The following is a 25057-nucleotide window of genomic DNA, read 5'->3' on the forward strand; positions in this document are numbered from 1 at the left end:
GTGAATTATACAAAAAACCAGAATTATCTTTTGGAGGGTGAGCATCTTGTGGTACACTCAGAATTTGTTCCTCCAGATCCCACGGTTAACCAGAGTTTTTATCTGGAAGTTTCAAAAAGGTTGCCTCACAATTTGCGGAAGAAATGTCCTGAATTTTGCAAACAGTAACTGGTTCTTCCACTGTGGCAACGTACTTGCCGTATCATACCATACTGAGTGTTCAGCAATTTTTAACCAAAAGCAGCACAACCCCATGCCCCACCCTCCCTATTCACCCAATCTCACTCCGAATGACATTTTTTTTTTGGTTTGCTGATGTGGGAGAGGTGAAAGAAAAAAGAAGTGCTAAAAGGCATCAAAATCCACAAGTTCAAAAACTGTTTTGAGCCGTGGAAAAATCTGTAGGTGTACTGCATCAAATGAAGTGGACTTTGAAAGTGACTTAAGTTTAAACATGCAAGAATAAATACACAATTTTTTATATATAAGTTCTTTTGGGGGGTACCCCCTCGTATCTTCTGTCTAGATTGGTGCTGTCCGGTAGGACTTCCAGCCTTGATGAGAATGTTCTGCATCCGCCTTGTTCCTTCCGTTAGTCCCTAGCCCCAGAAAGCTGTCAAACACTTGACATGTAGCTTGTATGATTGGGAGACCAGACTTTGAGCTTCATATTATATTAATTCAAATTTCATGGGCCTCAGGAGGCTAGTGGGGCCCGTACTTGTTATCTCAAGTCTAGATCTTCATTTTCTCTCCTCTATGCAGCCACTTACTGTATGTGCTATAACCTACTGCCTGGTGTCTTTACAAAAGATGTGCCCTCCCTAGTCTGCTTCCTGCCTCCCTAGCTCTCACCTTGTGTTCTCATCCCAGCTTCTCTGAAATACCCCTAGGAGGTGCCTCCTCTTCCCTTGCCTCTAGGACACTGGAGTTCTGTTCTCTTCCAGCTGATTGTTTCCTGGGCTCAAGATCAGCCCCTTGTTTCCTTTATTTCTTGAGAGGCCCAGACTGCTACCCTGTACCCCTCATCTGTTTCTCTAAATGTCTGCTGGGTGCCCAGCACCTAGCTCCCTGTCGCAGAACCTGGCACATCCTGCCCGTGAACACATGTTAAAGGGTTCTCCGTGAGCATCTTTGTAAACTGTAAACGTACAGTTTGTATCTCTCTCTTACTCTAATACATTTTTTTTTTTTTGAGTTGGAGTCTCACTCAGACTGGAGTGCAGTGGCCGCTCCCAGCCACCGCAGCCTCGACCTGCTGGGCTCTGCTTTATAAAGTTTTAAGAAATTCACAGGCCCGCATTTAAGTATTTTTGAGGGCAGAAGATACATAGAAAGAGTCTGACCTTGTGGGTTTCACTCTATAGAAAAGTAGTAGCTTTTTTTTTTTTTTTTTTTTTAATGAGTAACTGTAATACTGTGAGAGCCCAGCAGCAGGATCCCAGACTGGGCTTCCGAAATGAGTTTTCATTTGAAACTCGGAGGTGAATGAGTGGCCGGGGTCGTCAGGCTGAAGTGAGAAAGAAAGGAATATCACAGTCCATTGCATTTGAATGGAATTAGCCTTCCCTCTGAGTTAACAGAGGAGAATTCATTTGAACCATGTAGAACAAGCAGATAATTTCAGACCCTGGAAGGGGATGGCCAGGTTGCTTTTGGCTTTGTTTCTAATTGGTCTTGTGGAAGTGGGCATATCCTCTTAGCCCTCTGGTGTGCTGGGAGTTGGAAGACGGGAGTTTTATTTGCCGATGTGTATTTGTGCGATGCTATGGGTGAATGATGAGCGCTGTACAGAAGAATATTATTTCGTTGTGAGTTTGTTGAGCTGCTGCTCCGCATGTTGCCATTAACACTTTTTTCCTCTATTTCAATGGGGATAAAAATTGTTTTTGGTCACATCTGTGTAGTGACGAAGAAGATAGGCTCTAAGTGTATCCACCACCCCCACCTATGCACATTGTACACCACAGGTGATTTTTTGCCCCTCTACTCTATTTTTTCCCACCCTCCCCCTTCTGACTCTCCCATGTTCATTATGCTAATCTCTCTGACTTTGCAAATCATTAGTTTGGGTCCCACGTATAAGTGAGAACACACAGTATTTGGTTTTCTCTTCCGGAGTCAGTTTGTTTAGGATGATGTTCTCCAGTTCCATCCAAGTTGCTGCAAAAGACATTATTTCTTTTTCTCTTTTGAATCAGAGTCTCAGTCACCCAGACTGGAGTGCAGTGGCCGCTCTTGGTCACCGCAGCCTCGACCTGCTGGGCTCTGGCGATCCTTCTGCCTCAGCCTTCCAAGGAGCTGGAACTACAGGCGCGCGCTACCACACCCGGCTGATTTTTGATGTATTGTAGAGATGAGGTCTCGCCAAGTTGCCCAGGCGGGTCTCGAACCCACGGGCTCAGGCAGTTCACTCACCACGGCCTCCCAAAGTGCGGAATTACAGGCTGAGCCACTGAGCCCGGCCTTATTTCATTCTTTTTGATAGCCGGAAAGTATTCTATAGTGTATGTATACCACATTTTCATTATCCATAGATTGATCAATGGGCATTTAGGTCGATTCATATCTTTGTGACTATGAATTGTGCCGCAACGAACCTATGGGTGTCTTTTTTATATAGTGACCTCTGTTTCTTTGGGCAGATACCTAGTAGTGGGATTGCCGGGTCCAATGGTAGATGTACTCTTAGTTCCTTGAGAAATCTCTGTTCCTTGAGAAAGGCTGTACTAATTTACATTTCTACCAACAGTGTATGATTGTTTCCTTTTCTCCACATCCGCGCCAGCATGTTGTTTTTTGGGGTTTTTTTTTTATGACCAATCTGACTGATGTGAGGTGGTATCTCATTGTGATTTTAACTTGCATTTCCCTGATGATAAGTGATTTTTTTATGATTGTTGGTCATTTGTATGTCTTCTTTTGAGAGATGTCTGTTCACACTGTTTGCCTACTTTTAGTGGAGTTTTTTGCTTTTTGCTTGCTGATTTTTTTTAGTTCTTTATAGATTCTGGATATTAGTCCTTTGTCAGATTGTATAGTTTGCGAATATCTTCTCGTATTCCATAGGTTGCCTGTTTGCTCTGTAGATTATTTATTTTGCTGTTCAGAAGCTTTTCAGTTTAATTAAGTCCCACTTATTTATTTTTGTTGACTGTTGATACTTTTTGATGTCCACTTTAGGACACAGGTGGACTCATCAAAGTGGTCTGTTGTTATTCTTGTTTAGAATCATAGTCAAGAGGGGTTGGTACATTTTTGATACGGGAAAAAAGATTAAGTTAAAAGGTTTTTGACTAATGAAAATTAAACTCATGCTACACTTATGCACCATTTTCACACTATTAAGTGTAGTGTGAAGTATTTTCCGTGAGTTCCCTTTACACTATAAGTATGGTTAGGGGAAAACCCCAGGATCTAGCTTTGATACAGTCTTTTGTTGTTCTTGTTAAAAAGAGAGGACTGCTTCTTTGAATTGTTGGGAAAATAATGTTGACTTACATTCTTAATAACTAAAGGAGAAAAAAATCTTTGAATTAAAAGAAAACCTGAACATTTCATTTATAACTTTAGGGAAGCATTTTAAATAGCCCTTAATTGGTAGTTCTGTGAAATTAATTTAGGATTATAGGAGAAAAATGTTAGAATGATAAAGTCTGTTTCTAAATATGAGTTATTAGCTGGGCTCGGTGGCTCAGCCTGTAATCCCGCGCCTTTGGGAGGCTGAGGTGAGTGGATTGCCTGAGCCCGCGGGTTCGAGACCCGCCTGGGCAGCGAGACCTCATCTCTACAATAAATCAAAAAATCAACCGGGCGTGGTAGCACGTACCTGTAATTCCGGCTACTCAGATGGCTGAGGCGGAAGGATCGCCGGAGCCCAGCAGGCCGAGGCTGTGGTGGCCAGGAGCGGCCACTGCCCTCCAGTCTGGGCGACCGAGTGAGACTCCAACTCAAAAAATAATAATAATAATAATAAATAAATAACTATGAGTTATTTAAAGTGTTTCCTTGTGGAAAAACTGATAGCATGCTGGGTAGAGGAATGTTCAGCCCTTGTGGTTGTCCTACCACAAAGCCTTTACTTAGCCTTCAGTGATAACGTGCAGATCCCTCCGCACATACTGGCATACAGTCAGCACAGACTGGGGGCTATTTTAGTGGTTGGGTAATTTGGTCTGTTTGTATTTTTTGGTAAAGTATAGAAATGCATTTTATCAATTTTGTGGTTCCAATATATGTTGACAGTTTAGCAGTTACTAAAATTAAAGTTCTGATGAGAGGTTGAAACTTACAGATATTCTAGTTTGATAGGAAAATTAAAAAATAAAGAATATGGAATGTCTTTGAGAATCATTTATTTTCTTCTTTTATTGGAAACTAAATGAGCAATATTGCCTGGAAACTCACATTACTTTTGATGATTATTCTTTATGAGAGTGGATGATTCAAAGGTAATAAATTACAGTCAACATTATGTTTTTCAATAGACCTTTTAAATGTACTATACAAGCTATTTCTGTCAACTCACAGATATCTCTGGGGCAGTTAAAGGAGAAATAGATGAGGTTTGAAATCCTGAATAATTTCATTTCACTTATAAAAAATCTTTTCTGACAAAATGTATATTGAAACTACTGACAAATAAAAAACGTAAAGGATTTGAGTTTTGTCTCATTCTTAATACTTGTTATTTATTCAGTGTGCTTAAGAATTTCTAAAGTGAGAAAGTGTAAAGTACATTGTTGTCTGCAGATAAACTAATCAACTGTACCTGAAAATTAAATTTCTTCAGTAATTTTTCTTCTTCCTGAGAAGAAGAGATTTGCTCAGACTTTAGAAGAGTGTAGTTTTGATTGCAGTATTTTGTAACTGACCTTATTTTGTGGGATTAATGAAGTGTTATCATTTTACAGGTCTCATCACAACTACATCAAGGAAACTAGACCGAGAACAGCAAGATGAACACATATTAGAAGTAAACATTTCTTTAATTATTTGTCATTATAAATATAATGGGAGAAAACAAGCTTGTTCCCACTAACCAGTATTCCTAGCTATACTTTGCTATATTGTTTTCTGGTCGTTAATAAAAAGGACAATAAAGAAGATGTTCTAAATGTAGCTGGTGTCCCCTTTATCCCCATTCCACCCCCAGAATGTACAACCACCACTATCCTAATTTCCAGTCTAAGCTTTGTGCTTCATATGTGCACCTACACAGAGAGCAGATAGAGCTATAAATGGTAACATTTGGCTTTCGTTTCATTCACTTAAGTGGTATTTTTCTGTGTGTCTTGTATATCTTCCTTTTCCTCTGTATTAAGTTTGTGATATACATTTATATTAGTGTTTATAGATCTAGTTCAACCTTTTTAACTACAATTAACTTGTTCCATTGTTTTTGCTCATAAACAATGTTATTATTTATGCATTTTAAACCATGAATTATTTAAAACTCATGCTTTTTAAACATTTCTAAAATAAATGTAGATTGAAGTCTGACATGCATTCTTCTAGAATGTTCTCTTCGAGTAAGATTTCTCATTCTCATAGTTAATTTTAAATGTCCTCTAGTGGTTTTTTTTTTTATCATCTTTTGGTCACCTTGTTTCTGACTGATAGTAGATCCGCTGCAGAGAGAGGACTAGGAGTCATCTGGAGAAGGAAGGTAGCAGGTAACCTGGGTGTCAGGCTGATGAGACCTCTGGGTGCCCTTGCCTGCACACCAGGAGGAGACTGGGAGAAAAGGCAGCCTGTAGAGAGGGAGAGCGGAACAGAGAAGCCCATTGCCTTTTTTGGACGTTGCTCTGCCACGTGTTGAAGGTTAATGTGGCTTATTAGGGCCAGATCCAGAAAAGGCTCTGTGCTTTTGTTCAGTCATGAGTTATCAGTGGCATTCTTCCATTCTAACAGTATGGATAATCAAGAAAATTCTAAAGTGTGATTTAAAAATTCTTTTTAAAAAATATTTTTATTCCTAATACTGCCTGCTTAATTTCATTTTATCCCTGATCAAAATTTCCTGACTTTGTCAGTAAAACATTTAGTTTTTTATAGCTATGTAGTATGTGTGTGTTTGTGTGTGCATGTGTGTGATTGTGTGCACTGTTGTGTGCATGAATTGTGCGTACCCTTTCTAGAAAAGGTGGTTTCACAGCCATGGTGCTTTCCCAGTCAGTCATTTCTTCATGTGTGACATCTGCGTTTTTGGTTCATAGGTTGAGTTCATTTTCTTTATGATAGAGCAGAGTTTTGAATTTTCATTCAGTCACCACAGGGGTTGACAGAAAGGATAATATGGTACTGATGAAAGGAAACAGATGGCAAAATATCAAGAAGAGCAGGTTATATTGCCGTCTTTCTCCAGACCCTGGTTATAATTGCAAGTTTCACATTATTCGTGTATCTCACTCCAGAAGCCACTTTTCTCAATGAATGTCAAAAGTTGGATGGGAGCAGGTATAAGATATGCAGCACTCTGGATGTCATATTGAGACTTTGACGGGAAAGAAGGTTCCGTACGGGTTTGCTTGCATATCTTGTATGTTTTCAGTGGTCCTTTCCTGCTGGTGGATTTGCGAGGCAGCGCTGACGATAATTTGGCTGTCTTAAGAGTTTTGCTCCATATCGCCGTAGAAAGTTGTGACTGGCTACTTGTTATTCACCCCAAACCCAGGGACAGTTTGGCGATGAAGACGAAGAAGCGTAGTGCTTGGTTGTGTTTCTCTTTCATTTTTTTTCTAAAGATGATATACACACTGAGCAAAAGGAAAGGTTTTGAGAGTTTAAAATTAAAATAGTAATTTTACAGTTAGAGTCGTACAAGAGGGAGGGACTGCTCTCGTGGTCAGGAAGGAGGGAGGGGGAACAGCTATTTCTTTTCCAGCCCCTCCCAGCTCCCTGAGTCCTCATCTATAAAGATGGGAGGAGTTGCCTTGTTTCCTCAAGGGCCGTTGTCAGAATGAGAGAAAGTGGTATGTGTCAAGCTGTGTGAACTCTAGAGGCTCGTACAAATGCTGATTATCATCCAGAAGAAAGTATTTACTTTTTATGTAGTGTATCTCAGCATTTGTTGATTTTTTGCCTTTTAAAAACAGGTTACTGTGACAGACAACGGTAGTCCCTCCAAATCAACCATTGCAAGAGTCATTGTGAAAATCCTCGATGAAAATGACAACAAACCTCAGTTCCTGCAAAAGTTCTACAAAATCCGACTCCCAGAGAGGGAAAAACCTGACCGAGAAAGATATGCCAAGCGGGAGCCTCTCTATCGTGTCATAGCCACAGACAAAGACACAGGTCCCAATGCAGAAATCTCCTACAGCATCGAAGAAGGGAATGAGCATGGCAGATTCTTCATTGAACCCAAAACTGGAGTGGTTTCGTCCAAGAAGTTGTCTGCAGCTGGAGAATATGATATTCTTTCAGTGAGTTAAGATCATAGTCTGCATTTCTTTGACTGTGAACCTAGTCGTCTTCTCATAACTTTTATTCTGTTCACTAAGTGGCTGAAATGTTGCTGCCCTAACAATTAGGCAATGCTTGATAATGTTTCAGAAGTGTGGGTTTGTTTTGCATTTTATTGCACTCCAGTTGCTTCTTATTTATGTTGAGTATGGTTGTGAGGTGGTTGTTCTTTTTGTCAAGCATTAAATACATGGTAAAGTCGGATGCAGTGCTCATACCTGTAATCCCAGCACTTTGGGAGGCTGAGGCAAGAGGATTGCCTGAGTCTGGAGGTTCAAGACCAGCCTGGGCAACTTGGCGAGACCTTGTCTCTACAATAAAAAAATTAGCTGGGTGTGGTGGTGCATGCCTATGTTTCCAGCTACTTGGAAGGCTAAAGCAGAAGGATCACCTGAGCCCAGCAGGTCAAGGCTGGAGTGGCCATGAGCATGCCACTGCACTCCAGCCTGGACGACAGACTAAGACTCCGACTTAAAAAAAATATATATATAGTATGCAAATGTTAAATATTTGAAATTAGCTCAAGTCTGAACCAGCCTGTGCTACATTTATGGGGTGTAACTTCTGATTTACTGTTTTTGTCCCCTCTGCCCATATTTTTAGATTAAGGCAGTTGATAATGGTCGCCCTCAAAAGTCATCAACCACTAGACTCCATGTTGAATGGATCTCTAAACCCAAACCATCCCTGGAACCAATTTCCTTTGAAGAATCGTTTTTTACCTTTACTGTGATGGAAAGCGACCCGGTTGCCCACATGATTGGAGTCATATCTGTTGAGCCTCTTGGCACACCTCTCTGGTTTGACATCATTGGTAAGTTTTCTTCAGTATTTTAATTGCCCTTAGTGGTTACACTGAGGAGAACCTGTTTACGGTTTTCTGAATTTTGTGTGTGTCTCAGGATTTTAAATTGGGAGTAAGACTTGTAGGTGGAGGATTTGCTTTAGACTAATATTTTGGTTGCAAAAATTTCAAAGTATACAGTATATATTAAACTTGTTTAAAATAGGTTCTCTATATTCAAGTCATTAAGAGACAAATGAAGTTTTTAAAATGTACATCAAAGAGCTATAGGCACACCTAAAAGTTTGGGTTCAAGAGCACAGCTTCTTAGTTTTAAATTCTTGATATAAAACCTATGGCACATTACTTTTAGTGAATACGTGTTCGGAACATTTAAAGTAGGTAGGCCTATGTGACCGTCACATGTCAGCATTTTACAGGGAATAAGCTGCCGTATTTTGATTTGTATAACTGCAGAATTACAGTACTAGCTATGGCTTTTTTAGTTTTAGCTACCTCATTTTCAGTAAGCAGAGTTCAGTAAATTAACTTACCCTTCAGTAAAACTTTCATGCTTAAGCCGATTATTCTTCTTTTTTGTCATTTCATTTAGTTCAGGCATAGAATGACCGTATTCTGCATACTCTTGAAAGTTTACATTAGGCTTTAGCATCTTAGATTTCTTTAGTTTCTTCACAATGTTTTAATTACAAGGATATGTAATATCAAAAGTGTGTGTTGTGATTCATCCCTGATTGGAACTTTGTACCCATTTTTCCTCTTCGGCCCCTTAGTTGCGTGACCCTTCAGCAGGTGCAACTGTGCTGGAACTTGACTGCAGGTACCATAGGGCACCAGTGCAGCCTTTACCTCTGGAACTCTCACGGATGGTTGGGCTGTTTCCCAGTTCTGGTCACTGTATGAAATGGATGCCTTCACCTCTGAAGCCATTAGAGTTTAGCCTTAAGAGAAGGGGGGAGAAAGAGATTATTTTCATAGTTAACTATACTCAGAATAGTTTGTTTGCTCTCTGTTAACTTTGATCGCATTCCAGGTTTACAGGCTGCGGCTGTGCAGCATCTGACTGCGCTCTTAAGCCTCACCATATTTGGAACTGGTTTGATTGACTATTCTCTGTGCTTGCTTTCCATGCTTACTCGCTTCTTTTTGGCTGTACCAGGAGACACACTTGCTAGAGAAGCTTTTTACATCTTTCAGATGACTTGTGACCTGAGCTGTACAGCAGAAGGTATCTGCTGAGATCACATAATTTGCCTCAGATTATGAGATCTAAAATACAAGCATTGGGGCTTTTTTAGAATGTTTTTATTTCCAGTGACTGTCTTTCATTGCTTTTTTTTTTTTCCATGGTGCACACATGACCACCCATTCCACTTGCAGATGTGTCAACTCTTAATGCATCTCTGCATCCTTAGACTTTGGGTTTCATTTAAGACTTTGGAAGTCTTTCTTTTCTTTTCTTTTTTTTTTTTTTTGGTTATTTTTAATAGTAGAACTTCATCATGATAATAAATCTTTATTTTCATGCCATTTCATTTTATTGGTATAAGTATCTTAAATTCAATAGATTTGAAAAGAGAGTTTATCTAGAATATAACTGAAGATGTATTTGGATAATATTAGTTGGACAGCTTTTGTTTCATTAAGCTTTGTGTGGGAAAAAATTCTTTTCAAATAGTATATAGTAGTCATGACTAATTGAAGTTAACTGCCCTTTTTTTTTTTTTTTTTTTTTTTAGTGTTAACATTTATTTTTAATACTTATTTTATTAGGACAGTATGCTCACAATATCAAATTTTTTCTTAATAATTAAGCTTTTAAATGGCCAATGATGTTTCATATAGCTAACGAGATATAAATTAAAGAAATATCCAGAATCCCTGAACAAGCAAATTGAAAGTAACTTACTGGCACTATTAGGGGTGTTTTTCTGTTTTCAGAGTTGCTTTCTTGCTTCCTCTCAATTAATTGCTTCCTTGGCAATTAGGGTTCAGCTTTGCCTTGATAGCTTGGTCTTTCTAATTGGCCACTCTCTCCTTGTCTTTCAAAATGCTTGCTCCTTGGAATCACTTTGATCAGTATATCAGAAGTTTTTCTCCACTGCCATTAAGTATTAGAAAGTTCCAAAATAAATGACAGATTTTCATCCTGTGACCCACTTTGACTTTTTTGTCCTAATTTAAAATAGGTGGCAACTACGACAGTCACTTTGATGTGGACAAGGGCACTGGAACCATCATCGTTGCCAAGCCTCTTGATGCAGAACAAAAGTCCAACTATAACCTCACAGTCGAGGCAACGGATGGAACCACTACCATCGTCACGCAGGTGAGTGAATTACTAATGCTGTGTTGGTTGAGGAGGACTGAGACAGCATTCTGATGTTGGGGTCCACAGATAATGTGAGCAGTTGATTCTGCCCTGTGAGGTTCTAAAATCAGAAATTACATGCTGATGCAATTTACACACATACTCACAAAGAGTTTTTACCTAGGGGAGGAAAATTAACTGTAAATCCCAATTTAGGTTTTACATATAATTAGCCAGTTTTGAAAATTTTGAGAGAATACTTCAAAAATGAATAAACAGAAAACCCCTAATTGTCATTGTGCCATCAGAATCATCTAATTTGATCATCTTTTTTGAACTATGTTCATATAAGGTGCTTCACTGTTGGTTGAATTGTCTGAGTCATTTTCAATCAAGCTGGTTAAAGTGATTAATCTTCTAAACCTCTGCTTAAGATTTTTTCCCCCCTCAACTACCTTAACTAGGGCTGTGTAAAATGCTGATATCATAGTTCTAATAATTCCTTTAATACTTTTATTTCTGTGTGATGGTTGAGATGGCCAGATTACTAGTATTTCAAACTTAAATATTAAAACCCTATAGCTTAACTTCTTTCTTATTACTTCTCTTTGATTCTCAGTGGGGGCTGTTTGAGCTGTACAAAAAGAACATTCTTGGATGAATAATCGTGAGGTTTCAGGAAGAGGCAGAGAATTATTCATTAATTTATTTAACAAGTATTTGTTGAACACTTTTTACATGCCAGATATTGTTTTGGAAACTGAATAGTAGAATGCAAAACAGGCAAAGATATTGCCCTCTTGGAGCCTGTAGTAGAATGGTAGAAGCTAATGGTTTGTGTATAATCTACTACGTGCTAAAAGAAAAAGGAAAAAGCTAAATGTTAGAGAATACAGTGCTTGTGGGTTCCAATTTTCTAGCTCTAGATTATGCTGCTTTAAATCTTAAGTGAGAGAGATCATCTGCTAAATCATTTAATTGCATTAGATGATAAAAATCAGTCTATATTTTCAATTAATAAATTAGTAGATAATTTAAAGCCAGTTGCAAAAATGTTTTATTCCTTTCTTCCAAGTGCTTGTGATTTTTAGTGTATGTAAAACTGATATACATATGCTGTACTACATGCATTTGGGGTCATTTTGAGATTGTCATGTAAAATTTCTAGTGTGGTATTAAAACTTCAGTTTTGTCAGGAGCTGCTCTCATAGAAACAAGCACAATCCATTGATTTTTCTCTCTAACGATAAGCTCTTGAAGTTAAATTTTAAGGCATGACAATGATAATAAAAACATCTAGAATTTTAATAAATCTAACAGGATAATCCTTAGAGAAGGATTTAAAGAGTGTCACCGTAGACCAGTTCACATAATCGACTAACTAGAAATGTAGTGAAAGGAACTAAATCAGCAGTGGCAACAGCACTCTGGGCCAAGTATCTCTTTACTGAAAACGATACGTCCACGAATAATTGTACTTTTAGTTAGGACAGTTAAAAAATTTGTATGAAATATGATGTACATTGACTAAAATTCTTAGAAAACCCAGGAAGTATATTCTAGTTCTTCCCACCCCAGGGACACACAATATCTTAAATTTCAAGACTTCATTTATACTTTTGTAACTTATTTTGAGTCATTTTTAGAGGGTCTTGGCAATATCCTAATGAATTGCTTGCAGGGAGAAAGATGGTCAGAATGTAGGAGAGTATAAAAGAATTGCTACAGATCCCAGGTCAGCTTGTCCAGGTATCAAACAAAGGGAGCTATCAGTCATTAGGGTTAGGTTTCCAGTCTGGGGCTTAGAACCCAAGGGACAAGCCTGGGAGGGAGCAGGGCAGCGGACACCCCCCAAGCTGGATTGATAAGGCTGGACCTGTGAGAGGTGGTTGGGCATGTAGGTAACACTAAAAAGTAAGAGCAGGTTCTGTGCATCTGGGTCAGGAGCAAAAGATGCGGACTTGGGAAGGCTGAGGGGAGCGTGGTGATCAGGCAGGAGTGGCCTGAGCAGCACCGGGCCTGGGGTTGCAGTCCCACCGCAGTGCTCTGCACAGACAGCCATTTTCCCAGTCTGCGTGTCTGTCCAGGACACTGACCAGTATTGATCCTCAAGTCATTTGCCTTTTTTCTGTCTCCGGTAACGTACCACATCCAGTTACCGTTTTTTGTATTTGAAATAGCTTTGCTCTCTTTTCTGTCACATTCTCTCGAGCATCCACATGGCTTGCTTGGGCCAGGCAGCTCTGCCTTCTGCTCCCGTCCATGGGCAAATAAGCCATCATCTGTGCCTCCGTGTTCTCATCTGGAAAATGGAGATAGTGATCCTTGATAATCATCCTCATAGAGTTCCCGTGAGGGTTACGAGAGGTGACAGACAGGGTATTTGCTCTTGCAGTGCTGAGAGCTCACCCGGGAAGCACTCCGAAAGGGTTCGCCTTTGCACCTCAACATGGGGCTCTTGTCCGCCATCTGACACTTGATTCACATTCCTATGCCAGTCTTTGTTTTTGCAGTTAACCTTACAGGTGAATTTCCTCTGATCAGAAAGTTCAGAGGGTACAGGCATATGTAGCTCTCCAGTCTAGGTTAAGGCTCAGCATGTATCTGACTGTACCTTCTTCCTGCTTCTTCCCTGTCTTATCTCTCAGTTCACGTCCTTCCCTCCAGCCACTGAAGGTGGGACGCTCAGTTCCACCTCTCATCTTCATGTCTTTGGCAGAGTTCTTCCCTGTCCACACATACCCAAAAACCTATTCCAGCAAAGTGTCATCTCTGAACTCTTAGCAACTTATTTGATAATGTGTGAAACATGGTTAGGCTTTGTACATGCAAGACGTTGCCTGCCAGTCCACAACTTTGAGAGGGCAGAGGCGTTTGCACACTTGTGCTACCTCCAGGGCTGTGAAGGCAGGTGCTGAGTGTGGGAGGACCCAGTAAATGTTTCAGGTAGATTGCCTTTGCAAAAGTGATTGTTTTTACTCTCAGTTCTTTTTGCTTGTTAATGATTAATTGAGCTTGGAACAAGATTAAACTTTTCTGCCCAGCACTTACCACATGGAAAAGGTAATTTATAATTTTATAGTGGAAATGAATATATTAAGATTTAATTTATAGGCATTACCTTTACAGCCACCCTTTCTGGGTCACCATCAGCATAAAGCATCTGGAGTTTTGAGTGTTTACATAGCTTTCATATGAAGCCTTTCTCTGATCAGGGGAATGCATTTAGTATTCATGTTAAATGTAATGTTGTAAGTCTATCGATGTTTTAGTCTTCAGTGAGAACACTGGTATAAGCTTTGTGGAGGGGCTTCTGCTCACACACCGGTGCTGTGTGGTTGACACCACTTGGTATTCCTGGGACTGTGGCCTCCTGTGCTACTGGGACTAGCCGATCTCTTGTTCCTTATGAACCAGCAAAGCTCAGCTTTCTTGTTTGTAAACTCTAAACCATGTTTTAGTATCAGTGGTGATTTCTATTTTGCCTTATCTGTATACGTCTTTTCATTCTGAAAACTAATCCTCTTACTGTCTAAGTAATTATTGTCTGTTTGTTTTAGGCTTTTAATTTAACTTAGGCCTGAGGGGTTTTTTTTTCCTTTTTACCATGTACTTTTTTCCCTCTAAAGATTTAATTTTATGTCAACATATTTATGAGAATTTATCTCTTCGATCGATTTAAATTGCTTTTAGGGAATAAGCATATTGACTGCTTATATATGTAGATTTTGTGATCACAAAAATGTAATGATTTTAAAACACATTTCTTAGGCTGGACTCGGTGGCTCAGCCTGTCATCCCAGCATTTTGGGAGGCCAAGGTGAGTGGATTGCCTGAGCCCGCAAGTTTGAGACCCACCCAGGCAACTTGGCGAGACCTGGTCTCTACAATAAATAAGAAATTAGTTGGGTGTGGTAGCATGCTCCTATAGTTCCAGCTACTTGGAAGGCTGAGGCGGAAGGATCGCCAGAGCCAGGCAGGTCAAGGCTGCAGTGGCCACGAACGTGCCACTGCCCTCCAGTCTGGCGACAGAGTGAGACTCCAACTCAAAAAAAAAAAAAAAAAAACACACATTTCTTATTTTCTTTCTTCTTATATATTAAAAAATGTTTTGTCGGGTATTTTGCGTGTCAAAGGTTAGAATGCGAAATTTAGGTAGTATAATCATCTGTCTCACTCATCTCAACGGGTTGGTAGTTACGGATTCCAGTGTGCCATAAGAAATGAGTCCTTTTTAAATCCTGGTAGATAAGTTCTCTGTTATTTTTGCACGAGTAATCTACAGATACCTCCTTCGTGGAGACATAAGAAAAACTCAGTCTGCATTTCCAAAAGAAACGTTAAGTGTGAAAAGCGCTGTACATGCTTTGTCTCCAAAGTTAGGTTCAAGAATTTAGAAGGGTCTTCACTATCTTGTTCATGTTTAGATAAGTAATGTACTTATGGGAGATGTTTAAGGCTCTTTTAGTTCTAGATTTTTGGGCTTCTGTTTATCATTTGTATTGCACCTCGCTAAGCTTCAGTGCCCGTCCTTGTTGCGTGACTCTTCAACTGTCAAGACCCGGTTGGGGCTCCTGCGATGCGAGTCATGCTGTCATTCATTGCAGGCGTGCATCAAAGTCATAGACACGAACGACCATCGTCCTCGGTTTTCTGCCTCCAAATACGATGCCATCATTCCAGAAGATACGGTGCCAGAAACGGAGATTTTGCAAGTCAGCGCCACGGATAAGGATGAGAAAAACAAACTAATCTATACGCTGCAGAGTAGCGCAGATCCGCTGAGCCTCAAGAAGTTTCGTCTCGACCCTGCAACCGGCTCTCTCTATACTTCTGAGAAGCTCGATCACGAAGCCACGCGCCAGCACGTCCTTACAGTCATGGTACAGCCTCTGCCTGCTCTTCCGCCACTACCTAGGCCTGAAAGGCTCCCTGTGCTTGAAAGTGACTCGTAACCAATCATTAGGAAAACACCAGGATCGACCATGTGCTGTTTCTTTCAGGTGCGGGATCAAGATGTCCCTGTGAAACGCGACTTTGCAAGGATTATGATCAATGTCGGCGACACGAATGACCATGCCCCGTGGTTCACCAGTTCCTCCTACGAAGGACGGGTTTATGAGTCAGCAGCCATTGGATCAGTTGCGCTGCAGGTTACAGCTCTGGACAAAGACAAAGGGGAAAACGCTGAAGTGCTGTACTCGATCGAATCAGGTACTTTGCAGGCTTTCAGTAGCGTTTCAGCTCCTTTTTCAAAGTTAGTTCTGGGTGTTGAAGCATTTCTGTGTATCTGAAAAGTTGCTTAAGTTGATCTCTAGTTACAGTTTCGTGAGTTGGGAGAAACAGGAGTTTTTTTGTTTTGTTTTGATACTTAATGTTTAATTAATAAAAGCAGAGCTAGAGTCCTAACTTCAGCTTGTGTAAACTTTTTGGGGATTCACAATATCAGCATAATTCAAGTCTCTGAGAAGTCCCATAGTAAAGAAAAAACTGTATTTGATCAGTTCGGTATTTCCTAGATTTATTTTAACCACACATTTTCCTTCATAACATTGGTAAACTTTGAAAAACACTTAAGAATATGCTGGCCTGGCAATTTAACATTTTACCTCTTTGTCAGAGTATTTTCTCTTGGTCAGGGCAGGAGATCCCATGAGAAAGCACTGACTCGCATAATGCGAACTGGTTCAAATCTCAGAGAGGGCGTCATGGCCCTCCTACCCCTTCCAGGTTTAGCTGGGGTATGTTTGGCCACTCACCTTCAACAGAAGAGCTTCACTCATGAAATTGAGCCGTTGGAACGGACCCCAGAGTTGGACCTGCTAGCTTTGGGCATGATGCAGCAGGGGTGGGGAAAGCCTCCTGAAACTGATGGCCCGGGCAGTTCTGTTCTGTTGCGTGTTATGAGGCCGTTCCCTCGCTCGCTTGTGCATTCCATGGACCAAAGCTTACTTTATGTGCGGTGCCAAGTGCATGTTGGGAGCTCGTGCTTGGTGGGTCGGGATTGTGGTAGGTCAGGATTGTGCTTTGTAGATAGGGATTGCCATTGGCTCCACAAATGTGTGCCATGTAGAAGAATCCCACTCCTGAATGAAATGAGGGTCTGCTTTAGAGCATGTGATTTGTAGTCAGAAATCACATTGCTTTGGGACTCGCCTTACTCACGCCAAATACTGTGAATAGTGATTAAATACTGAGAAGGCCTTTGACAATTTTCCTCAGTGCCATTGTTAGTACAAGGATATAGTCTCTTTCAGTTTTCTTTCTTTGTTTAGAGAATTAAAATCTTCCACTTATTTTGAAATTTCATAGCTGTACATATTTAGAAAATAACTGTCCTTGGCATTAGAATTGGTCGAGGTGCCGATCAGTTATAGAGCATGTAATCAAAATCTTAGTAAATGGAGAGTAATTAAAAGAATACTAACGTGTTTCAGGTAGTTACAGTATTTTTATTTCTTAACATATTTGAAATTTCGTTTGTTTCTCTTAAAACAACCAAACTGAATTCATTACTTACAAATAAGATCTCATATACTGCCTGTGATTGCCATGTTAGGATGTATTGTTGAGTTAATGCCTTGAATAAAGATGAAGTTTTTTTCCACTGGTTCAGAAATTTGCAGTTAGAAAAACAGTGCATTCCATTTGTGCATGCCTGAGCACTTCAATAAAGTAATTTTGTCATAGACAAACTGACCAGGGTTTATATAGGAGAAAATGTTAAACTTTTCCTTAGCTTTCACATAATTTTCAACAAATGGGTGGTTAAAATATGATTGTGGTGTCTGAGCAAAGGCATGTGCATTCTTTGAATGCCAGCAGTGACTGACAGGATTAGTAATTGGTTGCTCTAAGAATGAGGCTCTATCTCCTTCAAAGAATAGATAAGACCAACGGCCTGTTTCAGTGCTGAGTCAGGACTTTTCAGAAGAGATTTTTATCTTATAAGATATTATTTTATGGTAATATAAAAAGTATGCTAAACAATTACTTTATAGGAAACTACTACTAAAATGCGGTAGAATTGTGTGTGTGTGTGTGTATCTTCTGGAATCCTATGAACTATAAAACGTTCCTTTTTATACCTTTCACTTGACAGTTCATGTATAATACCCTACTTCTCATTTGTGTCCGATTACATTTAAACTTCAAAAAGACTAGTTGTAAATTCAGTCCATAACACTACATGTTTAATTAGCAGCAATTTCTTGAGCAAAAGGTTTGTTCTGATTAGGAGTCTTTAGGGAAGGGAATTCATTAGCAGATATTTTCAGTAACAATGGCGTTATGTGCTGGAGACGCATCGGTGCCATTCATAGTGGGCTATGTGGTGTTTTCTTCTATGTCTTTTTAAAAAGCAGATGATTAGAGCACTTCTTCAAAATTGTTGCAGCGCCTGAAATAGAAGACACTCAGTAATATGCTTATTGATTAGAATTGACTTTCTTTCCCAAGCTTAGGTTCAGTATAATTGCCTTGAAAGTTGGTAGTGGTGGCCAGCCCATGGGCCAGTGAGCAGACTCTTACAGAACTTCCACTGAGTATCCACAGGGACAGAAAAACTTCCCTGCACAGCTTGGTGTAATATAGTTCTAGCCTATTTTTCTAGATGATCGCCCTGTTCAAATTTACAATTGTTTAAGAAATTGCTAATATTTCTTCTCGACAGAGAAGAATTTACAGTTGTTGAGGAAATTGCTAATATTTTAGCTCAATTGAATGAATGAGCCCCCAGCCTAGCACAGACTTCTCCCTGATCTCATGAGTAGCAGTAGTTCACAGGTACCATGTTTTCTCTCCACATGATGCTGCTAACCTCGTGCAGAGCAGATGCTTTCTGCTTTCCGCCTGTGGATGTGGGATCCTTGCATTATGTCACCAGCTGGGTTCCTGTTGAACCTTCTTGGCAGCGACAGGCTCAGCGCTGTCTCTGCCAAAGTCAGGATACCCCAGAAAATAGGGACTATTTATGCAGTTCATGTGGCCAGTAAAGGGCCAGGTTGTGATGGGTGACAAAGAAAGCCTGGGCAACGTGGTGGAAGCTGCCATTCTGTGGAGGGAGGGCACAGGAGGCCTCCTGGCATGCTCAGGCGGGGGCCTCAGACAAAGTGCCAGTGGGTGGTAGGAGAGGAGGTCGTGGCCATGAGAAAAGCTGGGCTCGGGGGTGAGCATGTCCTCCTGCTTGAGTGAGAACACCCGCGTGGCTGGAGGGTGGCGAATTGTGTGGAAAGCACCTCCAGCCTATATCAGCGCAGGTGGAATCTGTTCATTCCTCTGTCTGAGGCCTTGCATGCTGAGGCTTTGCTGGCGGAACAAGAGTTCACTATACAAAAGACGTGAGCCATGCACATAGCAGGAGAAATATAACACATGGTAGGTCAGATGCTTTCTTAGTACAGGCACAGGAAAGCAGTTGCCACAGGCCACCAATCTCTTGGGTCCGGCCAGGTGATTGGTCACAACTTTGGAAGGTGGGGTTGACACCAAGTAGGATGAGGAAGGGATCTTGGCAGTTCTGATGAGTGCCTCCCAGGCAGTGAGAAAGGACGTGGAATCGCCGACTCCCAAGTACAGACAGGCCGGAAAGGAGTGTCTGGGGAGCCTGGCAGAGGCAGCAGGACCCTGTTCAGGGGCCAGGGTTCTGTTCAGAACGGCAGGGCCTGCACGAAGCCTGAGCCCGCCCTGTTGGAGGCGGACGCACAGCCTCAGGGCCTGGACTCTGAGCCAGGCAGGCCTAATGAAAGCCAGGCTGGGTCTGGCCTCCGAAAAATGGTCACGGCTTTATGGAAAATGTGTTAAAGGAAGGAAATGAAGACCGGGGGACGTGTTTACTATTGATGAGGTAGGGGAAAGTGGTCGGTTCATCCCCTATTTGCAGCGCACAGAGTAAGTAGTTCCTGTCTGTGAAATGCCACACTGAGTGCAGACCCCCAGAGCAAGGATTTGAGAAAGCACAGTGGTGAGCGGGCTGTGTCTTGGGGAATGGTTCGAGTGGGGAAAGTAAATTCTGTGCTACGATGAGGATAATGAATGGTAGGCGTTTATGCTATGAGACAGAAAAAGGGTGGGTGATTTGTGGATGATCAAACCTAAGGCTCTGCATACTACCTTGATACTATCCAGAAAGGCTGTAGAGAGCTACTGTTTTCTTCAGAAATATTTCAATCGATGGTACAAAACTGTGGAATATTGTGGAGTTGTGGTTGCAGCTGCACACACGCGCGCACACACACACACACACACACACACACGTGTGTGCGCATGATATAACCTGAAAAGATGCAAAGAAAAGCAAATGAAACATCTATCCTAGAGCAGTCTCTCAGGTTCAGCGCTGTTGACATTCTGGGCCAGATGGTTTTTTGTTATGGGGTGGATCGCTTAGCAGCAGCCCTGGCCTCTACCACTAGGTGCCAGGAGCACCCTCCATCTTCCCTCCAAGTGTGACAACCAAAAATGTCTGCAGACATTGCCAGATGTCTCCTTGGGAGCAAAATCATTTCTAGTTGAGAACCATTGACCTATATGATAAATTGACCTGAACAAAAATTAAGAAAGGGATGTTGTTGAAATCTTTAAAACTATGAAGTAGGGTGGGTTACACAAACTCATTCATCAATTTCCCGAATATTTAAGTAAGAGACAACTCACTTGAAACTTGATGTAAATTTTCTTACTGAATTTAAACCTTTCCTTTTATAATGAATAAGACACTTGAGAATTTGAAAGTTATGACTATTGAAAATATAAACGTGTTTCAGAAGGATTTCGAGGTACTCCTGTAAGATTATTAACTCAACTCCTTTATGGAAGGATAATAGTGTCTTCCATGACAAGTTCCCAGTTTAGCCAAGCGTGAGCTTTGGCTTTAGGTGCAGAGTGGTGCTTCTTACTTTTTATAATTTATGGACCTAATTCTGTAGCGTATAACTGGTTTTAAATGGATTAAAACAAAACAAATTAAAGGTTCCATTCTAATGTTGACATCCTCTGAACGTCTGTTTAATTTTAGAATATAATTCTTTTCTCATAAATTTTATTTTTTTATAGAGATGGGGGCTCTGGCTGTGTTGCCAGGCTGGTCTTGAACTCCTCGGCTCAAGCAGTACCCCCACCCCCCAGTTTGACCTCCCAAATGCTGGGATTTCAGTCATGTGCCCATGGCGCCCAGCCTAGAATATAATTTTTGACAATAATCTTTGTTTCTGTTTCTCCAACTACTACTTCTGTTGCCCCTTGTATTTTTTTTAACATGTGTTTTGTGTTTTTTTTTGTCTTCCAGGAAATATTGGAAACTCTTTTACAATTGATCCCATCTTGGGCTCTATAAAAACTGCCAGAGAATTAGATCGAAGTAACCAAGTGGAATATGATTTGATGATAAAGGCTACAGATAAAGGCCACCCACCAATGAGTGAAATAACGTCTGTGCATATCTTTGTCACAGTTGCTGACAATGCCTCTCCTAAGTTTACATCAAAAGAATATTCTGTTGAAATTAGTGAAGCTACCAACATTGGGAGCTTTGTGGGAATGGTGACAGCCCATGGTCAATCATCAGTGGTATATGAAATAAAAGATGGAAATATAGGTGATGCTTTTGATATTAACCCACATTCTGGAAGCATCATCACTCAGAAAGCCCTGGATTTTGAAACTTTGCCCATTTACACATTGACAATACAAGGAACTAACATGGCTGGTTTGTCCACTAACACAACTGTTCTGGTGCAGCTACAGGATGAGAATGACAACTTGCCAGTTTTCATGCAGGTGGAATACACAGGACTCATTAGTGAATCAGCTTCCATGAACAGCGTGGTCCTGACAGACAGGAATGTCCCACTCGTGATTCGAGCAACTGATGCTGATACAGAATCAAATGCTTTGCTTGTTTATCACATTGTTGACCCATCTGTACACAAGTATTTTGCTATTGATTCTAGCACTGGTGCTATTCATACAGTACTAAGTCTGGATTATGAGGAAACAAGTGTTTTTCACTTTACTGTACAGGTGCATGACATGGGAACCCCACGATTATTTGCTGAATATGCAGCTAATGTGACTATCCATGTAATTGATATTAATGACTGCCCTCCTGTGTTCTCCAAGTCATTCTTTGAAGCATCTCTTTTGTTGCCAACATACAGAGGAGTAAAAGTGCTCACGGTGAATGCTACAGATGCTGACTCAAGCATGTTTTCACAGTTAATATACTCCATCACTGAAGGCAACATCGGGGAGAAGTTTTTTATGGACTACAAGACTGGTACTATAACTGTGCAAAACACAACTCAGTTAAGGAGCCGCTACGAGTTAACCATTAGAGCTTCTGATGGCAGATTTGCCAGCTTTACCTCTGTGAAAATTAATGTGAGAGAAGGTAAAGAAAGTCAACTAAAGTTTACCCAAGATTTCTACTCTGCAGTAGTGAGAGAGAATTCCACCGAAGCCAAAACATTAGCTGTCATTACTGCTGTTGGGAATCCAATCAGTGAGCCTTTGTTTTTTCAGATCCTCAACCCAGACCGCAGATTTAAAATCAGCCGCACTTCAGGAGTCCTTTCAACCACTGGGGTACCCTTTGATCGCGAACAGCAGGAAGCATTCGATGTGGTTGTAGAAGTGACAGTCGAAGATAAGCCTTCAGCAGTGGCCCATGTTGTCGTGAAGGTCACCGTCGAAGACCAGAATGATAACGCCCCAGTGTTTGTCAACCTTCCCTACTATGCTGTTGTTAAAGTGGACACAGAGGTGGGCCATGTCATTCGCTATGTCACAGCCGTAGACAGGGACAGTGGCAGAAACGGGGAGGTGCATTACTACCTTAAGGAACATCATGAACATTTTCAAATTGGACCCTCCGGTGAAATTTTACTGAAAAAGCAGTTTGAACTCGACACCTTAAATAAAGAATACCTTGTTACAGTGGTTGCCAAAGACGGAGGAAACCCAGGCTTTTCAGCTGAAGTCATCGTTCCCATCACAGTTATGAATAAAGCCATGCCTGTGTTCGAAAAGCCTTTCTACAGTGCCGAGATTCCCGAGAACATCCAGATACACAGTCCCGTTGTCCACGTGCAGGCCAACAGTCCCGAAGGGTTGAAGGTGTTCTACAGCATCCCGGATGGAGATCCTTTTGGTCAGTTCACCATTAACTTCAACACTGGGGTGATAAATGTCGTGGCACCTCTGGACTTTGAGTCTCACCCAGCATATAAACTGAGCATACGAGCCACCGATTCTTTGACAGGTGCCCATGCTGAGGTGTTCGTGGACATAATCGTGGAAGACATCAACGACAACCCCCCTGTGTTTGTTCAGCAGTCTTACGCAGCAACCCTGTCTGAGGCATCCGTAATTGGAACATCTGTTGTTCAAGTGAGAGCAACAGATTGCGATTCAGAACCAAATAGAGGCATTTCATATCAGATGTTTGGGAATCACAGCAAGAGTCATGACCATTTCTACATAGATGGCAGCACTGGTCTCATTTCTTTAGTCAGAACCTTGGATTATGAGCAGTCCCAGCAGCACAAGATTTTCGTGAGGGCCGTTGATGGTGGCATGCCCCCACTGAGCAGTGACGTGACTGTCACAGTGGTTGTCACTGACCTCAATGATAATCCACCACTCTTTGACCAGCAGATTTATGAAGCCAGAATTAGTGAGCATGCCACTCCTGGGCACTTTGTGACTTGTGTCAAAGCTTATGATACAGACAGTTCAGACATAGGCAAGTTGGAATATTCCATTCTGTCTGGCAATGATCATAAAAATTTTGTCATTGACAGTGAAACAGGCATCATCACACTCTCAAACCTGCGCCGGCACACTTTAAAGCCGTTTTATAGCCTTAACGTTTCTGTTTCTGATGGAGTTTTTAGAAGTTCAGCTCAGGTTCATGTAACTGTAATTGGAGGCAATTTATATAGCCCTGCTTTTCTTCAGAATGAATATGAAGTAGAGCTAGCTGAAAACGCTCCCATACACACCCTGGTAATCCAGGTTAAAGCAATGGATGGGGATTCTGGTATTTATGGTCACATTACTTACCATATTGTAAATGACTTTGCCAAAGACAGATTTTACACAAATGAAAAAGGACAGATATTTACTTTGGAAAAACTTGATCGAGAAACCCCAGTGGAGAAAGTGATCTCTGTGCGTTTAATGGCTAAGGATGCTGGGGGAAAAGTTGCTTTCTGCACCGTTAATGTCATCCTTACAGATGACAATGATAACGCACCTCAATTTCGGGCAACCAGATATGAAGTGAACATCGGATCCAGTGCTGTCAAAGGCACTTCGGTCGTGAAAGTACTGGCAAGTGACGCTGATGAGGGATCCAATGCTGATGTCGCCTATGCCATCGAAGCAGATTCTGAAAGTGTTCAAGAGAATTTGGAAATTAACAAACTATCTGGCGTAATTACTACAAGGGAAAGCCTAGTTGGCTTAGAAAATGAGTTCTTCACCTTCTTTGTCAGAGCCGTGGATAATGGGTCTCCACCACGAGAATCCGTTGTTCCTGTCTATGTTAAAATACTTCCACCAGAAATGCAGCTTCCCAAATTTTCAGAACCTTTCTATACCTATACAGTTTCAGAAGACATGCCTATTGGAACAGAAATAGATCTCATCCGGGCAGAACACAGCGGGACTGTTCTTTACAGCCTAATCAAAGGGAATACTCCAGAAAGTAATAGGGATGAAGCCTTTGTGATTGATAGACAGAGTGGGAGACTGAAACTGGAGAAGAGCCTTGATCATGAGACAACTAAGTGGTACCAGTTTTCCATACTGGCCAGGTGCACCCAAGATGACTATGAGATGGTGGCTTCTGTAGATGTTAGCATCCAAGTGAAAGATGCAAATGATAACAGCCCGGTCTTGGAATCCAGTCCATATGAGGCATTTGTTGTTGAAAACCTGCCAGGGGGAGCTAGAGTCATTCAGATCAGGGCATCTGATCCAGACTCAGGAACCAACGGCCAAGTTATGTACAGCCTGGATCCGTCACAAAGTGTGGAAGTCACTGAATCTTTTGCCATAAACATGGAAACAGGCTGGATTACAACCCTAAAGGAACTTGACCATGAAAAGAGAGACAATTACCAGATTAAGGTGGTTGCATCTGATCATGGTGAAAAGGTTCAGCTCTCCTCCACAGCTGTGGTGGATGTTACTGTCACTGATGTCAACGATAGTCCACCACGATTCACGGCCGAGATCTATAAAGGGACAGTGAGTGAAGATGACCCTCCAGGGGGTGTAATCGCCATCTTGAGTACCACGGACGCTGATTCTGAGGAGATTAACAAACAGGTTGCATATTTCATAACAGGTGAGAAATTCAAATCAGATGGTTTGCTTTAAAACTCAGTGGTATTAGAAACAAATTCTGAGATACGTATTTTGTGGAAATTGGGAGTTTAAAGGGATGACTTAATATCTTAAATAAGTAG

The 25057-nt window shown here is 41.1% G+C and overlaps 1 protein-coding gene across 1 annotated transcript in view; it reads left to right on the plus strand.

Annotated features, from left to right (window-relative positions):
• The window catches only part of FAT1 (FAT atypical cadherin 1), a 118311-nt gene that overhangs the window by 67339 nt on the left and 25915 nt on the right, over positions 1-25057 (plus strand). Inside the window, exons 3-9 of the mRNA XM_021708700.1 lie at positions 4914-4975; positions 7098-7427; positions 8071-8281; positions 10462-10601; positions 15191-15466; positions 15587-15797; positions 20869-24936. Of these exons, the coding sequence (XP_021564375.1) occupies positions 4914-4975; positions 7098-7427; positions 8071-8281; positions 10462-10601; positions 15191-15466; positions 15587-15797; positions 20869-24936 (5298 nt within the window). The remainder of the gene's footprint in view (positions 1-4913; positions 4976-7097; positions 7428-8070; positions 8282-10461; positions 10602-15190; positions 15467-15586; positions 15798-20868; positions 24937-25057) is intronic.

Source organism: Carlito syrichta, unplaced genomic scaffold (assembly GCF_000164805.1).
Source record: "Carlito syrichta isolate Samal-C Ts95f unplaced genomic scaffold, Tarsius_syrichta-2.0.1 Scaffold143646, whole genome shotgun sequence".
NCBI classification, from domain to species: Eukaryota; Metazoa; Chordata; class Mammalia; order Primates; family Tarsiidae; genus Carlito; species Carlito syrichta.